General features: G+C 34.7%; 1 protein-coding gene across 5 annotated transcripts in view; it reads right to left on the reverse strand.

Annotated features, from left to right (window-relative positions):
• The window catches only part of PPA2 (inorganic pyrophosphatase 2), a 113,795-nt gene that overhangs the window by 10,366 nt on the left and 81,454 nt on the right, over window positions 1-21,975 (reverse strand). For 3 of the 5 annotated variants that reach the window (XM_054484614.2, XM_054484617.2, XM_054484615.2), the window contains 2 exons: window positions 20,352-20,437; window positions 10,722-10,791 (listed from right to left, as the gene is read on the reverse strand). In XM_054484614.2, coding sequence (XP_054340589.1) covers window positions 10,722-10,791; window positions 20,352-20,437 — 156 coding nt within the window. Of the gene's footprint in view, window positions 1-7,072; window positions 7,193-10,721; window positions 10,792-20,351; window positions 20,438-21,975 lie in introns of all 5 variants that reach the window. The other 2 variants (XM_054484616.2, XM_054484613.2) reach the window with 1 other exon arrangement.

Below are 21,975 nucleotides of genomic sequence, written 5' to 3' on the forward strand. Positions count from 1 at the left end.
CTCGATAATGAACTTCACCATTCTTCTGCTGGTCATTACTTCTCCTACTTATAACTATTTAAAATATTAATTAATTGGTTATTTTCTTATTAGAATGCAGAACCCCTAAAAGTGTGGTTCTAAGCTGACTGCTTTATTAATCCATCTTGTTGTGATCCTTAGGAAAAATAAAACATGGCTTTGGTGTGTGATTTTTTTTTAAGTGCTATTATTCCAAATGATAACAATGCCTCAGACTCACATGAAATGCTTATATTGATGGATTCAGCTAAAGTCCTTCACCCAAATTCATCTTTGAGTCTCTACATCAATGCCAATATGCATTTATGGGACGACTGATAATGTTTTGGGATGAAATACATGGCCACGCTACCTGCTGATGTTAACTGCCACTGGGATTCACCTTATGGCCTTGGCCTCCTGAATGCACTGCTTTTTACAATTCAGCTAAGAAGTCTTGCATCAACTATAAGACAACCATCCAAATTTTATACAACACTATGGATATTGTTGCTTTACTGAAGAAATAAAATCTACCAAATGTAGCAAGAAATAATACATTTACATTGAAGTTCCAATTCCCCCTTGACTTTTTTACTTCAAAACACTATCCATTTAGCATCCTATGTACCATCATCACTATCATCTCTGAGTCTTGTGTGCTCCAGGTTTATCCGAGACTAGTTTGAGTGGAAATCTGTCCATGAATAGGCAAAAACAAAGTCAGACTGAGGGTGCTGAGACCTCTCTGGGAGGCATTCTATCTGCCCAGTTTTAGAAGTCTTTAACCTTTTGAACTTCTTCCATCACTACTATGAGCTAGAGGTTCACAGTGGCATGGGTCTGGTTCCCTAGAACTGAGCAAGTGTATAGCTACTTACTCTTCTTGGCCTGAATTCTAGATTGTAAGAGTTTTAAATCCCTGGAGTTAGGCTGTGCACATGTCTGAGGCAAGTCCGGGAATCCTTTAGCACTGAATATGGCTCTCTCCTCAGTTCTATATGCCACCAGTTTGTGTGTGGAGCCTCATAAAGTTCAATCATTTTTCCAGTAAAATGACTACAGTACCAAGTATTAGAGAACCTCATACATTGTTTAATTCATATTTCCCCAACTTTGCATAATGCCTAGAGTGTTCTATTTCCTCAAAGAGGAAAGTGCTTAAACAAAGCACATGGGAGAATTTTGGGGAAAAGAATTCCCAGATAGGAAGAGTGGTTAAACCAACTACTTTTCCCCTCCACTTGTTCCACCTCTTCTTCCTCCCTTTCTTCCTATTAAAGTCCCTGAAAGTAGGACTAATTCTCATATGTCTAGAAAAATTAGTAAGGCTGACTTTTCCAATACCCAACAATGGAATGGGTCAACTCATAAAGGAGTGATATCCTCATCATTAGAAGTATTGGAAAGAAGAGGCTGCAATAGAAGGGATTTCTCTCTCTTTGATCAATTTAACTCAACTACACTTATAGCAGTAATGACAACAAAACACAACATTTATTGAATACCTTATCTGCTGGACATTTTTACCTGGATTAGTTCATTCAATTCTCCACAACAGCCTGATAAGACACTATTATTATAAGCCCCATTTTATAAATAAGAAGTCAAAGATGTAAATAAATTAAAATTTGTCTCAGGTTATAAAGAACTGAGATTTGGACCCAGATAATCTGACTTCAGAAAAAAAATTTTTTTTTCAAAAGATGTGTCATTAGACTAACATTGACCTGAAATAAACTACATGTAAAGTCTGTAATTTGATAAGTTTGACATATATACACACATGAAGCCATCAATATAATCAAGATAATAAACATATTCACCACTATTCCTAAAAGTTTCTCCATGCTCTTATAAAAGAGACTGTACAGTCCTCCTTCCTGGCTCTCTCTGATCTAGTTTGCATCATTATACATTAGCTTGCATTTCCTAAAATTTTATATAAATGGTATGATAAAATGTGTATGATATATGTGTTTTCACTCAATATATTTTTTTTTAAGATTCAGCCAGGTTGTGGCATGTGTCAATAATCTATTCCTTTTTATTACTGAGTAGTATTCCTCAAAAATATACTACAAGTTGTTTATCCATTCATCTAGTGATGAACATTTGGGTTGTTTTCAGTTTCTGTCTATCACAAAGAAAGCTGCTGCAAGCATTTGTGTACAAGTCTTTGTATGGACATACACTTCCTTTTGTCTTGGGTAAATACATATGAGTGGAATGACTTGATCACGTGGATCACATGGTATATGTTTAACTTTACAAGAAAATACCAAAACGTTTTCCAGATGGTTGTACCATTTTGCATTGTAACCAGCAGTAAATAAGAATTGTAGTTCCTCCACATCCTTGCTAACAGTTGGTATGCCTGGTCCTTTTACTTTTAGACATCCTAAAAGTGTGTATTAGCATGTACTGTGGTTTTAAATCTGCATTTAATAACTAAAGTTGAGCATCACTTCATGTATTTCTTTTCCTTCTTTATAGATTTGGTGATGTGCTCATTCATATATTTTGTACTTTTTAAAAAAATTCTATTTTTGGGTCATCCATCCATTTACAGAGCCATATTTTGTACATTTTTAAAAACTGAATGTTTTGTTTTCTTGAGTTGTGAAAGTTCTTTATATATTCTGAATACAAGTCCCTTTATCAGATATATAATTTTCAAATATTTTCTTGTAGTATGTAGCTTCTTTTCATTCTCCTAAGAATGTCTTTTGTAGAACAAAAATTTTTTATTTTGATGAAGTCCTATTTATCATTTTAAAGAACAGATTGTGCCTTTGGTGTCATAGCTAAGAAATACTGTCTAACCCAAAGTCAAAATAGGTTTAAGTTTTGTGCCTTAAATTTAGGTCTAGGATCCATTGTAGACAATTATATACAGTGCAAAACTGAAATGTGTTTTTAAAAATATGAATAACCAATTATTTAAGCACTATTCGTTGAAAAAAATATCATTTTGAAAATCAGTTGTCCATATATATGCAGGTCTGTGTCTTGACTTGGTTACACTAATCTATCTTTATGCCATTACTATATTCTCTTGATTATTGCAGTGTTTTTTTAAAAAGCCTTGAAATCAGGAAAAGTTATGATTCTAACTTTGTCCTTTACCAAGGTTAGACTATTCTAGGTCCTTAGTATTTATTTATATCAGCTTGTTAATTTCTACAAAAAAGTATATTGTAATTTGATGGATATTGGACTGAATCTATATATCAACTTTAGCAGAACAGATATCAAAATACTGAAATACTATATTACATGCAATATTGAAGGCATGAACATTATATATCTCTTCATTTACTTAGTTCTCTGATTTCTGTTGGCAATATTTTATACTTTTCAGGGTGCAGGTTCTTTGCATACTTTTGCCAGAGTTATTCCTAAGTGTTTCTTTTGTATTTTTGATACCATTATAAATAATGTATTCTTAATATTATTTTCTAATTGTAGCCAGTACACAAAAACAGTTGCTTGAGATATATATATCTCTCTCTGTATACAGATGTATATATATATCTATATATATAGATGTGTGTGTGTATATATATATCTATATGTGTGTATCTATCTATCTATCTATATGTGTAGATAGATAGATAGATAGATAGATAGATAGATAGATAGACAGACAGATAGATAGATATCTCAAGCAACTATTTTTGTATACTGGCTCTTGTTGCCCAGGCTGGAGTGCAACTGGCATGATCCTGACTCACTGCAACTTCTGCCTCTCAGGTGCAAGCGATTCTCCTGCCTCAGCCTCCCCAGTAGCTGGGATTTCAGGCACCCGCCACCATGCCTGGCTAATTTTTTTTTTTTTTTTTTTTTTTTTTTTTGAGATAGAGTCTCGCTCTGTCGCCCAGGCTGGAGTGCAGTGGCGCGATCTCGGCTCACTGCAACCTTCGCCTCCTGGGTTCAAGCGATTATCCTGCTTCGGCCTCCTGAGTAGCTGGGATTACAGGTGTGCATCACCATGCCCGCCTTATTTTTGTATATTTAGTAAAGATGGGGTTTCACCATGTTGGCCAGGCTGGTCTTGAACTCCTGACCTCAGGCAATCCACCTGTCTTGGCCTCCCAAAGTGCTGGGATAACAGGCGTGAGCTACTGTGCCCGGTCTGCAATTGTTTGCTATATTAATCTCATGTCCTACAATCTTGCTAAGCTCACTTATTCCAGTCATTTTTAGGTAGAATTTGTTGAACTTGCTATGGAGACATTCAAGCCCCTTCCCTCACAATCTGAATGCCTTTTGCTTCTTTTTATTGCCTTATTGCACTGGCTAGAACCTTCAGTACAATGCTGAACAATAGTAGTAGAAGCCAAATGGGCTTAGAGTCGTGTTTATAGAAAGGTTTTTAAGTACAAATTGAATTTGTTTATGCCTATTTCTTCTTCAGTGAGCTTTGGTAGTTTATATATTTCAAGGCATCTGTCAATTTCATGCAAGCTGTCAAATTTATTGATATAAAATATGTTCACATTGTCTTATTTTTCTCTTAACATCTGTAGAATTAGCAGTGATATTACTTGTTTCATGCCTTACTTTGAAAATGTGTCTTCTTTTCTTTCCTGATCACTCTGCCTAAAGGCTTATCAGTTTCACCATCTTCTCAAAGAACCAGCTTTTGGCTTCATTAATTTTTTTAAATTGTTTTTCTGGGCATATAAATTTTTTAAATCACGAAATACTTCAAACATATTCTGTATGCAGAGACCATTATAACACATACCTACTCTCTAGATTTAGAAGAGTTAATATTGTTATTTCAGATCTTTATAACTGAAGTCTTTCCCCCTATTTATTAAAAATAAAAATCATATTTACTCCCCTCCCTTCTCAGAGGTAACTTCTGGCCACTGTGCTGAAATTGATGTTTACTTTTCCTATTTATGTTTCTAAAATGTAATACCATATATGTTTGCATTAATAAAAAAAGTGCTATTGCTTTTAAAAAAATACACAAATGGTACATACTATATGTGTCCTGCTTTTTTCACCCAGTCTCTTATCAATAGACATGTAATTCAGTTTCTAATTTTTCCATTTCTGATCATAAACACGTGTATAGTGTCTCTGTAAGATGTGTACCTAGAAGGGTAATTTCTGAGTAGTGAATTATAGGCATCAAGTTTACTAGAAATTACTTAATGTTCTTCAAAGTAGTTGTAGCCATCTATACTCCTATCATATCATCAAGCATGAAAGCTTCCCTTTCTTCACTTGCCTAAAAACTCTTGGTATTAACAGACTTTTAAACTTTTGGTAATCTACAACTGTAAAATTGTATTGTGTTTTATTTTGATCCCACTGATTGCAAGTAAGATAAAGCAAATTATGATGTTTAGTGGTCATTGTATGTTTCCTATTTGTGAGCTGTCTATTCATGTTGTTTACACAATTTTTTTCTACTGGGTTATCTTTTTCTTGTGAGTTTGAATAAGTTATTATTTTAGATGCCAGTCCTTTTATCATTTACATGAAAATATCTCCTTCCAGTCAATGGCTTATCTTGTAACTTATTTTAAGGTTTCTTCCGTTGTTTAGTTTTTTTTTCCCCTTTACTTAAATTTATTAATCCTTTCTAGGTTATTCTTGGTCCTTTACTATTTCATATACATTTTAGAATCACCCTGTGAGGTTCAGTAAAAACCTCATTGGGATTCTGATGAAAAAAATAGACTGACTTCATTAATTAACATGGGAAAAATTGCCATCTTCATGATTAAGTATTGTTTTACAAGTTTATTTGGGTTTTCTATTTATTCTTGATTTAATATTGGCAATTTATATTTTAAACAAAATTATCAATTCATCTGTGTTTAGAAAGTTGTTGCAAAAAGCTTCTCAGTATTCTCTTCTGATTATTTAAATATGTCTTATGCCTATAGTTATGTCTTCATTTTAATTCTTGCTATTTTTATTTGTGCCTATTCTATTTCATCATCTTTCTTGCCACAGGTCTGTATAATTAGTCTTAAAAGAAAGAAAACCCAGCTTTTGTTTTAGTTGATCCTGTCATTATTTGTTTTCTGTTTCATTAAATATTTACTCTTTATAATTTTCTTCTAATATAAAAAGTCAGAAAAACGAACAAAGTAATTGTTAAGTTACAATTTGTGAAGTTGTTGAGAAGATTCAAACAAAATGTACAAGTAATTGTTAAGTTGAACTTCTATAATTTTCTTTCATTTCTGCTATATTGTATACATTTAATTTCTCAAGAACTATTTTTGCTGCATTACATAAGTTTTAACATACACTGACTCAATTGTCTTCCAATTTTAAATATTTTAGTTTAAAATATAAATTATTTATATTTTTTGAGGCCTGATTTATTTATAAGTACTTTTAAATTTCCAAACACATGAACTTGTGTTTTTTTCTTTTAATATTTTCATAATTGATTATATTGTAGACAGAGAATGTGGTCTGCATGACAGCAAGTCTTTTGCAACTCTATTTGTGGCCTAATATCTACTCAATTTTTGGAAATGTGTACATATACTTGAAAAAATTATGTATTCACTAATTATGTATGTGCATTAGATTAATCTTGTACATTTTGTTTGAATCTTCTCAACATTCTCAAAATAATATTTAACTAAATGGTCCTAAAAGTAGCATCTTAATCCCCAATAGTCAAATCAAATCTTTAAAGACTATCAACTAATATTATCTGAAAGGCAAATCATGTCTTTGCATACACATACACACATGCATACACAAACACACATTCTTTGTTCTCTATAAATGCTCTAAGCCTTGCTCCCTGAAATAAAGATCCAACTGTTAGTCACAAAATTCTCAAGTATTGGGGAAGAATCTCATATCTTTTAGCTATAAAATCAGGTGAAGGTTAAAAAAATCGGAAACAAGAAGAAGAAATGTAGGCTGGGTGCGATGCCTTACACCTGTAATCTCGGTGCTTTGGGAGGCTGAGGTGGGAGGACTGCTTGAGGCCAGAAGTCTGAGGCCAGCCTGGGCAATATAGCGAGACCCCCACTCTACCAAAAACCAGAAAAATTTCGCCAGGTGTGGTGGCACACACCTGTAGTCCCAGCAGCTTGGGAGGATGAGGTGGGAGGATCAGTTGAGCTCAGGAAGTCAAGGCTGCTGTGAACTGTATGATCATGCTACTGCACTCTAGCCTGGGCAGCAGAGCAAGACCCTGTGTCTCAAAAAAAATAATAATAATTGAGTGGTCCTGAAGTTGAACTATTACATACAGGGTCCTGTTGCCAGGGTCCACATGCTGTAGCCCACTCAGAGCACTCTCTCTGCCTTTTATGGTTCCCTAGTGTGTTGGGATCAAATGAACAAAACTTGTTTACGATACAGTCATGCTTTCTGTGATCATGTATAGTTCAAACATCTCTATTTCTAAACAAAGCCCAATAATCATTTTGATCATTTAAATTCTCCTTCTGAAATCTTTTCAGATCTTTCAGATCTATCCTTCTAAAGATCTCTAACCTAAGTATGATAAATTACTTCTGTAGATATTTTCTATTTTGTTTCTAAGATGGTTCTTAATAATAGTCATCAATTTGTTAGTTTATATTTTATTTTTCTTGGATATTCTGACAATATTTTTCCTAACTGATGTGTACATATTGTTGGATGACTAACAATTTGTTTCGTCTCTATGTTACACTTAATTGTGTTTTGATCAATAAATGTTCAACCAGCATATACTTCCTACAATAGTTCTATTAACCACTCAAAAGTTTAGTCCATTTCTTTTCTTTTCCTTGTCTATTTTAAAAGCACAAAGCAGTTAACCATATCCTAAAATCTCAATCAACACACCCTGAGTATTCTAGCAATATGCATCTCAAAAGTGAAAACTTCCATTACTGTCTGGCCTTGTAATGACCATACTTTGGACTCATTTAACATCTACAGACAAGTCTCAAGATAATATTACTTAGGTACATATTAGAGTTGTTAATTCGCTCATTCTAAGCTACTAACAAATTTTGCGTCTTCTAATTTGTTTCATACAAACCCAGGACTTGATACGGTCTGAATCTGATCAAGTATGATGAATGACTTCTGTGTCTTCAATTATTCTAAGCAATTAAAGGACAAAAAAAAAACACAAAAAACTGACAGCACTTTGAAGACTGTACAATATACAGTATACAGCAAAATGAAGAGACATGGAAATATACACCTAAATAATTCTGATTCTGAAGAGAGGAAATGAGACAAAATGCTTTTATGACAAAGAATTTCGTTATTACAAATTAAACTCTGTATGAGAAGTGTGTTAACTAATCTGGGCTCTAAGAATCCCAAATCATTCATGAGGGTGCTAATGGGGTAATTCTTTGACTTACAAATATTGAATGATGAAAACTGGCATACATGACGTTCCACTGAGCTAGTGAAGAGGCACTGGTTTCTCTAATTTGTGAATTTCTGATACAGTATTCTCGGTGAAAAATTATTCAGTAGAGTATCTTCTTCATTATTATAAAGCTCAACCAAGTTACCAAGCCAGGTAATTAAAGCTGTATGTTAACCTTTCTGAATTCTAATCTTATTCTTCTAATCTAACTAGATCATATATATGTCCTAACAATTATTTTTTTGTTTTGCCACTAATGTGACAGAAAGCAATGAAAAAACAGGATCTAATATAGAAACTTTGAGCCTGTGACTAATTTTAAGACAAGTATCTACTATATTATTTATGAATCTAAAACTGAAATACATGGAATAGACTTAATCTGAGATTAGTGAGACAGATTGCTTGTACAAAGATGAAAAGTTTTTGTTTTCCTTCATTTTTATCCTTAAAGAAGTAATGAAAACCAAATTCTGAATATAATCTACATAGATACAAAACTGATAACTTGGAGAATAATGTGGCCTGCATTATTGTGGCAGCTTCCTTGTATTTTCTCTAATCTAATTATGGCCTACAGCCCATTCTCACCAATGCAGCCAGATGATCTTGTTAAAATCAAAGTCAGATTAGACCACTCCTTTGCTGAAAATATTTTAATGGTTCCCTACCGCATTCAGAATAAAAAATGCAATCCTTAAATAGCCTGCACAGAGTCTTTCATAATTGACCCCCATTTTCAAACCCAGATCCAAACATTTCCAATCTCATCTCCTCCTTTCTCCCCCATATCTTCTCTACTCTACTAGTCACTATGGTCACTTTGGGTGTTTCTTGAATACCTCAGACATCCTCTTGCCTCAGGGCCTTTGGGAGTGTGGCCTTGAATGCTCTTCCTTCACTTGACCTTACCTTCTACAATTCTTGGCACATATGTCAGCCCTCTTCCTAGTGAGGCTGTGGCTGACTGCCTTTTTAATAACTATAACTCCCATCCCACTTCTGGCATTTTATCCCCTTGTCCTTGCTCATTTTTGTCATTTTTTCAGAAGGCATTTATTGCTCTCTGAAACGTTATTTTACTTGCATATTTCCTTCTTATCCATCTCTCCAGATAAAATGCGAGCTACACAAGGGCAGAGGTTTTTGTGTCTTTTCTTTAATACTGCATTCCCAGAACCTATATCTTACCACATAACAGGCATTAATTAGATAGCCAATACATTAGTGAAAAAAAAACCCAATAAATTAAAAGCAGCCACAGTGATCAACTAACATTTAGGAACATTTTAGTTGTTCTTAGTGTAAAGATCTAAATTCACTAGCTTTTAAATCTCATCGTTCTTAAAAACCCTTAATTTATAAATGAGATTTCTAGCCTAAGATCACTCCTAAATACACTTTATACAAGTAATATTACTTGATTATCTGAATATAAATTTTCCAATTTAGTGATCTCCAAATCAGTCATTAATTTACTAATAAATTCCGTTGCCTCTATGCAGCATTATCACTAAGACATATAAAAATCCAAGGATATCATCTCAGCTTACAGAAGGAAAGCATGTGAGACAGCCAAACTAAAGGGAAATAAAAAAGCAAAGGGTCTTACCAATTTTATTTTTCTTAAGCTGAAAAACATAATTTTATTTTATTTTCAATTTTTTTTTTTTTTTTTTTGAGACAGAGTCTCACTCTGTCGCCCAGGCTGGAGTGCAGTAGCATAATCTTAGTTCACTGCAACCTTTGCCTCCCAGGTTCAAGTGATTCTTGTGCCTCAGCCCGTGGAGTAGCTGGGATTACAAGCATGCACCACCAGGCTCAGCTAATTTTTTGTATTTTTACTAGAGATGGGGTTTCCTTATGTTGGCCAGGCTGGTCTGAAACTCCTGGCCTTAAGTAATCCACTCGCCTTGGCCTCCCAAAGTGCTGGAATTATGGGAAGGAGCTCCCATGCTGGGCCAATTTTTTTTTTCTTGAACTGTGCCAATAGCCAGTTCCAATGTAGACACTGGACAGGGGATAATTCATGGAGATACAACAGTACAGAGGAGAGCATATTTATATAAACAATAATAAACTGATGATAAGAAAAACAGCATCATATGAAGTTAGCTAAATGGTTAATGTACTTTCAAATACAAAATTTAAAAACTCAACTAAAAGGTTTTAAAATTTTTCATTTAAACTCCTTGAATTACAGAAATAGATTTCAAGGTGATTTGTAAACTTTATGCTTCTCAAAAGGACTTGACACATTTCATTGCTAGAGATTTCAGAATTTCTACTAGACTTCCTATGACATTTATAAGATTAAAGTATGTCTTGGATGTTTGCCCCTTACCAATTCAACTAATGATCTTGCTTCCTCTTGAGTGCAACGGAAAGGGCTATCAGATATCTGCACGTTTGTGCTGGAGAGGAAAAGAAAATGTTATTATTAAACAGGATAAAAAGAAACAATTACCAAAAAAACCCCAAAAACTAACTCCAAATACTCCACATCTGTTGTATACTTTCAACCAATGAATAGAAACTGAAAGAATAAAAATTAAGACAATGAAAATTATTGTATATTCTTTCAGGCAAGGTTCTAAGTATAGAGTAGTCCACAGCAAAGCACTCTCCAGAATGATAAAAGATTTTTAAAAATTATATTACACAAATCCTAATAATTTCCAGGTATATATAAAAAGCTACACCACAATTGCACTTCACCTTTATTGAAGAAAAGAGGAAGCAAATTTGACCCACAGAATGGGACCTAGCATAAATTTTCCTCTAAGTGAGGTGACAAACATTGTAATTAGCTACTGAAAGCTTTTGCGGAATCTCTTTCACAGATAAGGAGATTAAAGAGGAAACTATACGAATGTAAAGTTTGTTTTCTTATATGTAGGGAAGTTCGGCCAGGCATAGGAATAGCAGCTCCTTCCCTGACTAGGGAAGGCTCCATAGAGTCAAAAGCCTTTCCTATACCTCTAAAAGCATGCTACTCATTACATATTGCCACTCTCTAGACGAAAGCAAAAGCATCATTCCTCTGAAACATATTAAGGCTGATTTTTAAAAATTTCATCTAAGGAACAGGCAGATTAAAATGGATAAAGAAAGAGGTGGTAGAGAAGGGAGTTAAAGCCAAATTAACTTTTTTAAATAGAAGAAAAAGTGATTAGCAGATCCCTAAAAGATAAAATAATAGATAAAACACACAAAAACATATTCCCCCTCAAGTGGACCTAAGGATATACATTATCAATTTTCACAACAGCTTTGTGAAATATGTCGAGATATCGGTGATAAAAACATCTGTCTATATCTGTCTGTAATTGATGACACTGAATATACAGTGATTATAATAAGTGGTCATTTTGGTTTCTATCCAGACTCATAATGTGGGATTCATTTTCATTCTTGGCATGAATAGAATTTGATGAAAGTTAGCAGTAACATCTTTAAGACTAGGTTTTTTTGCCACCATAGCACACGTTTACCTATGTAACAAAACTCTACATCCTGCACATGTACCCCAGAACTTAAAATAAAATTTGAGGGGGAAAAAAAAGACAAAGTTTTTTGTGTTCTCTTTTCTACAGCTCACGTTTAAACAAGCTGAAAATTGAAAAAGGCAGAGCCCTGTAAGTCAGATGTTTCCTTGATGACTGTCAAAAATGAATTTAAAAAGAACCAGGCAAAAAATTAGACACTGCAAAAAAGTGCTGGTCCTGTGAAGAAAGTATGATATACAAAGTACTAACTACAATACATACAATGCTTTTAACATTATAACTAAACCAAAGTAAAACATTCCTTGGAAATTCTGGGAAAATGATGGTGAGAGAGTAGGGCAAGGGGGGGGGACGTCTTTTCTAGATATAGTTGCCATATAAAATATAGAACAACCAATTACATTTGAATTTCAAATAAGCAACAAACTATCTGTTAGTATGTCTCAAATATTGAAAGAGACACACACACTTACATGGAATATTTGTTATTCTGAAATATTTAAATAGAAGAAAAAGTGATTTAACTGGTGTCTTGTATTTCTAATCTGTTAAATCTGATAACCCTACTTCTAAAGTCATCCTCTACTCTTACAACAAAATGAAACTATGAATAGGAATATTAGAAAAGAATGACAACATTTAAGCCAGCACGGTAAAATTTAAAAATATTTAAAATTTTATTTTAATTTTAAAAATTAAAAAATTTAAAAAATATCTCTGATAAAATGTCTTGACAAGTAACCAGTAGTGGATATCTTGGGAAAGTAAACTGACTCTGCTATTTTTCACCTTAAAAAATGTATGAGTGGTTGGGTGCAGTGGCTCACGCCAGTAATCCCAGCACTTTGGGAGGCCAAGGTCGGCGGATTACCTGAGGTCAGGAGTTTGAGACCAGCCTGGCTAGCATGGTGAAACCCCATCTCTATTATAAATACAAAAATTAGCTGGGCATGGTGGCACACACTCGTAATCCCAGCTCCTTGGGAGGCCAAGGCAGGGGAATCACTTGAACCTGGGTGGTGGAGGTTGCAGTGAGCCGAGATGGCACCACTGCACTGCAGCTTGGGTGACAGAACGAGGCAAAGTCTCAAAAAAAAAAAAAAAAAAAAAAAAAAAAAAAAATTAGCCGTTTTAAGAATGAAATGGCAAGCATATACAAATGAACTTAGGAGATTCTTGTAAGATAAACCGATACATAGGATGAAAGATTACAAAGTTCCTTCTATTTATCAAATAGGCTCTTCTATCAGCTAAAAACAGTGCCAACATCCTCACTGATGTCCTTTTAGTCAATAATATATGTAATCTAGGTTGTAAGAACATATATGTATGTAAATATGTGTGTGTACACACCTAAATGTACTTTATCCCCTCTTGGATTTAATAAAGATATTTGTACTTTGAATGTTTCAAAGTGTAATAAAAGGCATGATACCAAGAAATATTTTTATTTTTTCTGAACTGGCCTTCATGTAAAAATAGTTGTTTAACATTGATTCATATTTATCTGCCAAATCAAAAAATCACACTATGTGTCAGGGACTTTTCTAGATACTGGAGACACAATATTGAATCATGGAGCCCCCAAGGAGCTTTTAATCTTTAAGATTCTTTTTAGTTCTCAAACTATGACTACGACCTGCCAGGGGAAAAGCAGTATAATCATTGAAAAGAGGGATGACTAAGCTGTTAGTGTCCACTATACATGAAACTTAAAAAAAAAAAAAAACTAAAACTAAAAAGAATGCACTGCTTTCCTTTTTATACTAAGATACTAAATATTATATTCTAAATGTATAAATGTTACATGACCTATATACAACCTTGTTGACCAAAACAAGCAGATGACATTTGAGCAAAAAATCAGTAAAACCAAAAATGCTGTGTACAACAAACCCAAATTACATATAAAAATAATAAAGTATATTAGTAGACAGATAATAGTGCTTTAGTGAAGGGAAAACCATTTTCTTCAAGTAAATTTCAAATCAAACAATGGCCCACACTTATGAGAATCCTCAAAGACAGTATCCAGGATAAAGATTTGTCAAGGCTTTTCATTCTAAAGCAAAGTAGTCAAGAAAAAGGCAGAGAGAAAATTTAAAGAGATCAGAATGACAATAACTTTAGACCATAACCTCCAGAGTTTATAGAAGGAAGTGACCTTGGAATAAATGTACACAAAGCCAAAACAGCTGAGGCTATCAATACATAAAAAAGTACCAGATTACTGGTGCCAAAACAGACACATAGACCAATGGAATGCCAGAAATAACACCACACATCTACAACCATCTGAGCTTCAACAAACCTGATGAAAACAAGCAATGGGGAAATGATTCTCTATTTTATAAATGGTGCTGGGAAAACTGGCTATCCATATGCAGAAAAGTGAAACTGGACCCCTTCCTTACACCTTATACAAAAAACTAGCTCACGATGGATTAAAGACTTAAATGTAAAACCCCAAACCATACAAACCCTAGAAGAAAACCTAGACAATACCATTCAGGACATAGGCATGGGCAAAGACTTAATGACTAAAACACCAAAAACAATTGTAACAAAAGCCAAAATTGGCAAGTGGGATCTAATCAAACTAAAGAGCTTCTGCACAGCAAAAGAAATTAGCAACAGAGTGAACAGACAACCTACAAAATGGGAGAAAATTTTTGCAATCTACTCACCTGACAAAGGTCTAGTATCCAGAATCTACAAAGAACTTAAACAAATTTACAAGAAAAAAAAAAACCATCAAAAAGTGGGCAAAGGATATGAACAGACATTTCTTGAAAGACATTTATGCAGCCAACAAACATGAAAAAAAGCTTATCATCACGATCATTAGAGAAATGCAAATCAAAACCACAATGAGATACCATCTTGCACCATGAATGGCAATTATTAAAATGGCAGTTATTATCAGAATGGCAATTATAAAAAGTCAAGAAACAATAGATGATGCTCAGGCTGTGGAGAAATAGGAATGCTTTTACACTGTTGGTGGGAATGTAAATTAGTTCAACCATTGTGGAAGACAGTGTGGTGATTCCTCAAGGACCTAGAACCAGAAATACCATTTGACCCAGCAATCTCATTACTGGGTATATACCCAAAGAAATATAAATCATTCTACTATTAAGACTCATGCACACGTACGTTTATTGCAGCACTATTCACAATAGCAAAGACACAGAACCAACCCAAATGCCCATCAGTGATGGACTGGATAAAGAAGATATGGTACATATACATCAAAGGATACTATGCAGCCATAAAAAAGAATGAGATCATGTCCTTTGCAGGGACATGGATGAAGCTGGAAGCCATCATCCTCAGCAAACTAATGCAGGAGCAGAAAACCAAACACCACATGTTCTCACTTACAAGTGGGGGCTGAACAATCAGAACACATGGACACAGGGAAGGGAACAACACACACTGGGGCCTGTTGGTGGGGGGAGGGGAGGGAGATTATCAGGACAAATGGCTAATGCATGAGGGGCTTAATACCTAGGTGATGGGTTGATGGGTGCAGCAAACCACCATGGCACATGTACACCTATGTAACAAACCTGCATGTTCTGCACATGTATCCCAGAACTTAAAGTAAAAAAAAAAAGAAGTACCAGATTAAACATACCTTTCTCTAGGAATGTAAAAAGAAACAACTTCAAGACCTAAAGAATTTAGATGAATTGAATATATTTATTTATTCAGTAAGCATATTTAGACTACCTACTGTGTCAAGTCCTGCTGTTGAGTGCTGAGGTAAAAACTCAATACAAAGTATTAAAAAAAAATCCACCTCCAGTTCTACACAGAGGTATGTACAGTAGGGATACAACAGCCCAACAGAAATGAAACTGTGCAGAGGTGACATCTAAACTGCTTCTTGAAAAAATGAAGATGTCCACCAAAGAAAGACAAGGGGATAGGAAGGAAGAGCCCATGAGGCTGGAAAGGCAGGTTTGGACACATTGTTTAAGAATAGAAGGGTTGGATGAAATCCCATTTTTGAAGGGAATCATAAGACGTTTTTAGGCATAAAAATGAGTTATATTCATACTTTTGAAAGATAATTCTGGTAGTACTGTATAGAATATATTAAACAGGAGAATGATTGTTAATAAAAAAGAGTGTGAGTAAAGAAATAAAGCATTATGAGTAAAGAAATGCTAGGTAACTGAATTAGTGCAGTTTTATAACTAGAAGACACTCAAGAATCAATCAAAACTTGAAAAATATATAAGACAGATGAATCAAAATAAATAATGGTTAATAAAATAAAGTAGTAAACAGAATAGTACATTTCTGATTTCTTAATAAGGTATATCAACTGGTTGAAGAGAAAGTGGGAGAGTACACTCAAATGTCAAAAAATGATTTCTCCCAGAATCAAGTTTAAAGTTTTCTTAGGTAAGACTAGAAATAAAATTCTCTCTGTTAAAATAATATTTAGCTTTCAGAGTAAACATCCAGCAGTGGAAAAAAAGAATAAACAACAACAAAAAAACTTATTCGGAGAAAGAATTTTCAAGGTATCAATGAAAATAAATTAATAAATGCAGTGCTTCTGAAAAGAGAAGAGTCACTAACTGGATTAAAAAAAACAAAACAAAAACAAGGCTGGGAGTGGTGGCTTACGCCTGTAATCCCAGCACTTTGGGAGGCTGAGGCACGTGGATCACCTGTGGTCAGGAGTTTGAGACCAGCCTGGCCAACATGGTGAAACCTCGTCTCTACTAAAAATACAAAAATTGGCCAGGCATGGTGGCGGGTGCCTGTAATCCCAGCTACTTGGGAGGCTGAGGCAGGAGAATTGCTTGAGCCCGGGAGGCGGAGGTTGCAGTGAGCCGAGATTGCACCACTATACTCCAGCCTGGGTGACAGAGTGAGACTTCGTCTCAAAAAAAAAAAAAAATTGTTGGCTTTAAAATATTATTCAACAATTTACTCCAACAGATATTTATTGAGTGGCTACTACATGCCAGGCATTAGGAATATAAAGATGAATAAGGCATCTTTATTCATCTGCTCTTGAGGAACTTATATTCTAGAGAAGATAAATTCATGAACCAAGTATTTAATAACTGTGACAGATGTAATGACAAAAATCCACAGAAGACAAGGAATACAGAGAGTACTAGCATTTCAACTAGCATATGAGGGAATGTTTCCTAGAGAAGACAAAGTAAAAATTAAATCTTAAAAGATGAGTAACATGGCCAGTTCAAGAAATGAGAAGACAGTCATGGCAAAGGAAACAAAATGAGTAAAGGTCTAGAGATTACTACAAGCACAGTGACAAGTGGCTTTCAGTTGTTGTAACATGAAATAGGAGACAAGAAGTGATGGAAAATGAGGCAAGAAAGGTTATCTAAATCTTGGAAGGCCTTGTTTTTCCACGAGAACAAGTTTGGATTTTATGATTCTTAAGGCCAAGCGCAGTGGCTCGCACCTGTAATCCCAGCACTTTGGGAGGCTGAGGTGGGTGGATTGCTTGAGCCCAGGAGTTCATGACTATCCCTAGCAACATAGCGAGACCCTGTCCATACAAAAAATTTAAAAAGTAGCCAGGTGTGGTGGTGCATGCCTGTACTTGGGAGGCTGAGGTGGGAGAATCACTGAACTCTGGGAGGTGGAGCCTGCAATGAGTCATGTTCGTGCCCCTGCACTCCAGCCTGGGCAACAGAGCAAGACACTGTCTCAAAATAATAATAATAATAATAATGATAATAATAATAATAATATGGTTCTTACGCAGAGAGGCTCATCAGAATTACATAGGGGGCTTTAAAAACATACACGTTTAGACTTTACTTCCTAAAGATACTAATACACTAGGTTTAAAGAAGGGGACAATGTATCTGAGTTCTCTAACAATTTCCCTAGTTAATGCTGTGTATTACATACACATTGAGAGAATGTCTATGATAGTATGGACCTAAACTGAACTGAGTGAGAAAAATGGGTTTCAAAAGGGAAGGCAGAGGAAGCTTGCCAATCTATAATGGTACAGTTTAAGGAATTAAGAAAGATAGGCAATTCACTACAGAAAGGCAAAAGAAATAAAAACTAACAACTCTGAATATATTTCCAAATTAAGTTATGATTAAAAAAAGAGAAAAGTGGATTAAAATGAGTTAAAATTCTGAAGATCTTGACTTTAAATTTTCTAGATGCATATGATACATACACTGAAACTTATATTCTGAAAATTCTTAAACTAAAAAAAGTTATTTTGTTATAAAAAATGTAGAGGAGGTAAAAGAACACAGCTATTAACAGAGTAAGGTTTAGGCCAGGTGTGGTGGCTCATGCCTGTAATTCCAGCACTTTGGGAGGCCAAGGTGGGCGGATCACTTGAGGCCAGGAATTCGAGACCACCCTGACCAACAAGGAGAAACTCAGTCTCTATTAAAATACAAAAATTAGCCAGGCGTGGTTTCAGGCTTATGTAATCCCAGCTACTTGAGAGGCTGAGGCAGGAGAATTGCAAATTACTTGAACCTGGGAGGTGGAGGTTGCAGTGGGCCGAGATCGCACCACTGCACTCCAACTTGGGCAATAGAGCAAGATTCCATCTGAAAAAAAAAAAAAAAAAAAGAAAGAAAAAGAGAGTAAGGTTTAAATCCTGGCTCCACAATGCATTGTGTGACCTTAGGTAAGTTACCTAAATCTTTATGTGGACTCAATTTCTTCATGTGTAAAATGGAGATAACAATACATATTTTATAGGATTCTTGAGTATTAATTACATAACATATATAATTATCTCAGAACATGGAACATAGTACAGAGTTAATAAATGTTTACTCTTACTGTTAATGTAATCCTTCTCATTACTCCGGAGGCTACAGCAAAATGATTCCAGAGCTTAGAAATAAAGTTACCTTCACAGTAAGGATAATTAGACTCAGCACAGAAGGAATGAATTCAAGCTATAGATATACTAACCAAACAAAGGGTCCCTGGCTGTGTAACTGAGGAAACCTGGGGAAACACTCAAGTCTCATCAAAGACTGCATAAGCTTTTTAGAAAGTGATTAGGAAGGAGATAAGACAGCAAAGAGCAAGCAAATATTTCCTCAGACAATCACAGACACCCCCCTTCATACTGGAGGGACTCATTACACTGGAGTCTTAATTTTAGACCACAAAGAATAGCTCACTCTACCATTTACTAGGATGGACAAGACTAGAGGACATTCAATCATATCCAGCTTTGCTGTTAATAAATTATATTATCTATATTAGAAACAATTACCTACATTTTAAGATTATGCTTAAAAACAAGAGTGCTCTGCATACGAGGTAAGAAAAAAGGGAGAAGGCCAAGGAGTTGACAGTGTTTCTTTAGTAAGCAAGTGAAACAAAGTCAATATCTTCAATGCCAAGCATTTGTGTTGTAGGCAAAATGGGCCTTCTTGATAACTTAGGTAAAACATTCCTTGATATTAAATAATTCTTTACTCCATCCGATTACCTTAGTCTAATAATTGCTTTAATGACCCTCTTGATTCCCAGAGAGAACAGGGACTCTATCGTATTCATAGTGTTATCATTAGTACCCCCACAAGCCTGCTTTTGCCTCCTATACTTAAGACTTACCAAGAGTCAGTTGTTTTAGTTCTTAAATGTTTGTCAATTGTACTTGTTACTATAATTTCAAAATTTAAGTATTAATTATGTTCACAGATGAACTGTGAAAGAGTGTGGAAGAACTGTTTCTATGAACATTTAGTAGGTTATAAAACTAACGAGGCTTTAAACAATACTGAGGCCCTAAAAAGCCTCAATAAAGGTGAATCACTACAAAAATTTGGTGTCAAATTTGGTGTAGATAATATAATTTAAATGATTTTTTTAAAAGAACCCTAAAAATCTGTCAGGAATTTTAAGTTATAAAGAGCTTAAGGATTACAGAATCTTTGCTTTCTATCCTATGTGATGTTAGAATATATATAAAATCTATATGGAATCTATATTAAAAGGGGCTCAGCCCTACATCCAAAAAGGGGTGAATATACATTTAAATGTTTTAAATTAAATGTATATGTTACTATTACTTAATTCCTCTTAATCAATCAACTAGTGATCATGATGAGTAAGAAGGCTTTTACTTTCTAAGAAATTATATGGTAGTTATTAGATTTTAAAGAAACCGCATAGATTTACATGCTGAAAAATTGCGTTTTTCATCTTTGCACAATGTATTTCAATTAAATGTCCATTTATTTGTCAGTATTCCCACTAAATTATAAATTCCTTGAGAAAAAAGATCACGTCAATTCCTAGTTTAATAGTGCCCAACACTTAGTAATGCCCAATGAATAGGTAGATAATCTGTATTGTTTAAATTTAAAAAAAATGCAAAAATCTGAAATCTGATTATTATGTGGCTGTTTAATACCAATTAATAATAAAATAACATTACTTACATAGAAAAGACAAATTCTTACCAATTTATAGCTCCTCCATTACACTTCTTCATAAGCAATGCTTTCCAACATTGATGAGTGGATTTAATAACTTCAAGAGCAAAAGCCTAGCTCCAAACAAACAAATAAAAAAAAGACGTATTTAATATCAGTCACATTGTTACACTAACACAAAACTAATCTTGTGATGACAGCTAATTGTTAAGAGCATGAGCTCCAGAGTCAAGCAAAGCTTGGTATAAATTCTGGCTTCCTTATTTGTCAGCTGTGTGACTTTGGGGAGGTTACTTAAGCTCGCTAAGCCTCAATTTCTTCACCTATGAAGTGGAATATAATAGTGATAATCTATATCAGGGGTTGGCAAACTAGGAACTATGGGTAAAATCCAGCCTACCTCCTGTAAAGTTTTACTGAACAGTCACATTTGTTTGTGTTTGGCCTATGGCTGCTCTAGTGCTATAATAGCAGAGTTGAGCAGCTGTGACAGAAATCATACGATCTGCAAAGCCTAAAATATTTTCTATATGACCCATTACAGAAAAAAGTTTACCAACCCCGATCCAAGTCACAGAGTTGTTGAAAGAGTAAGTAAGATGACATATGTAAAGTGCTTAACCCAGTACCCGGCTTGTCAGTAAGCATGCACCCATTAATTTCAGCATCATCAAAACTGCAGAAGTCTAAATGTAGTTTTTTCAATCGAAGTAATTTTAGACTATCTACTGTCTGAAAGTAGTACATCTCCTTGACATTTATGACATTGTCTAAAAATGCATAAGCAGCAATAGCTATACCTCTTGTTGGATATATATCCAGTAAGAACATCTAAGGAAAACTTGCTTTATAATTCCAAAGCAGAAAGTTCTTTAGAGTTTTTTCCCAAAAAATGTTGTTTGCTTTCCTTAAGGAGAGTCCTTACTGGTTAGTTCAAACTAGTTCCTTTCTTCTTCAATGATAACTAAACTCATTATGATAATAAAGAAACTAAAGAATCTTGGGAACTGAGATACAGTAATAATGGGAAATTTATCCTCTGAAAAGAGAATTTCTCTCAGGTCTACTATTACCTGCGATGGAGGATGACTTATATCTTAATGAGATAGTGTTGGGCAGGAATCCCACTTCAGATACAGGACAAGATATCTAATACATTATCTGATTATGTAAGGATAGATTTTTAATCAAATTATTTGGATAAGTGTGATTATTTAGAACCAATTTCAATACTTGTTTAAAGGAGTGGCAAGAAAAACCCAGAATAAAAGAAAGGAGCCATCTTCCCAACCATGTTAAAGAGGCACAAATCAATTCTTGAGTTATGCCCTGCTATGGTTTGAGGGGATTTGTCCTCTCAAATCTCATGTTCAAATTTGATCCCCAATGTTGGAAGTGAGGCCTAATGGGAGGTGTATGGATCATGGGGGTGGATCCCTCATGAATGGCCTGGTGCCTCCTCAGAGTAATGAGTGAGTTCTTGCTCTGTTAGTTCCCACAAGAACTGATTGTTAAAAAGACCCTGGGCACCTTCCACCTCTCTCACTTGCTTCCTCTCTCACCCTGTGGCATGCCTGCTCCCCCTTTGTCTTTTGGCATGATTGGAAGCTTTCTGAGGTCCTTACCAGAAGCAGATGCCAGCACCATGCTT

Source organism: Pongo pygmaeus, chromosome 3 (assembly GCF_028885625.2).
Source record: "Pongo pygmaeus isolate AG05252 chromosome 3, NHGRI_mPonPyg2-v2.0_pri, whole genome shotgun sequence".
NCBI lineage: Eukaryota > Metazoa > Chordata > Mammalia > Primates > Hominidae > Pongo > Pongo pygmaeus.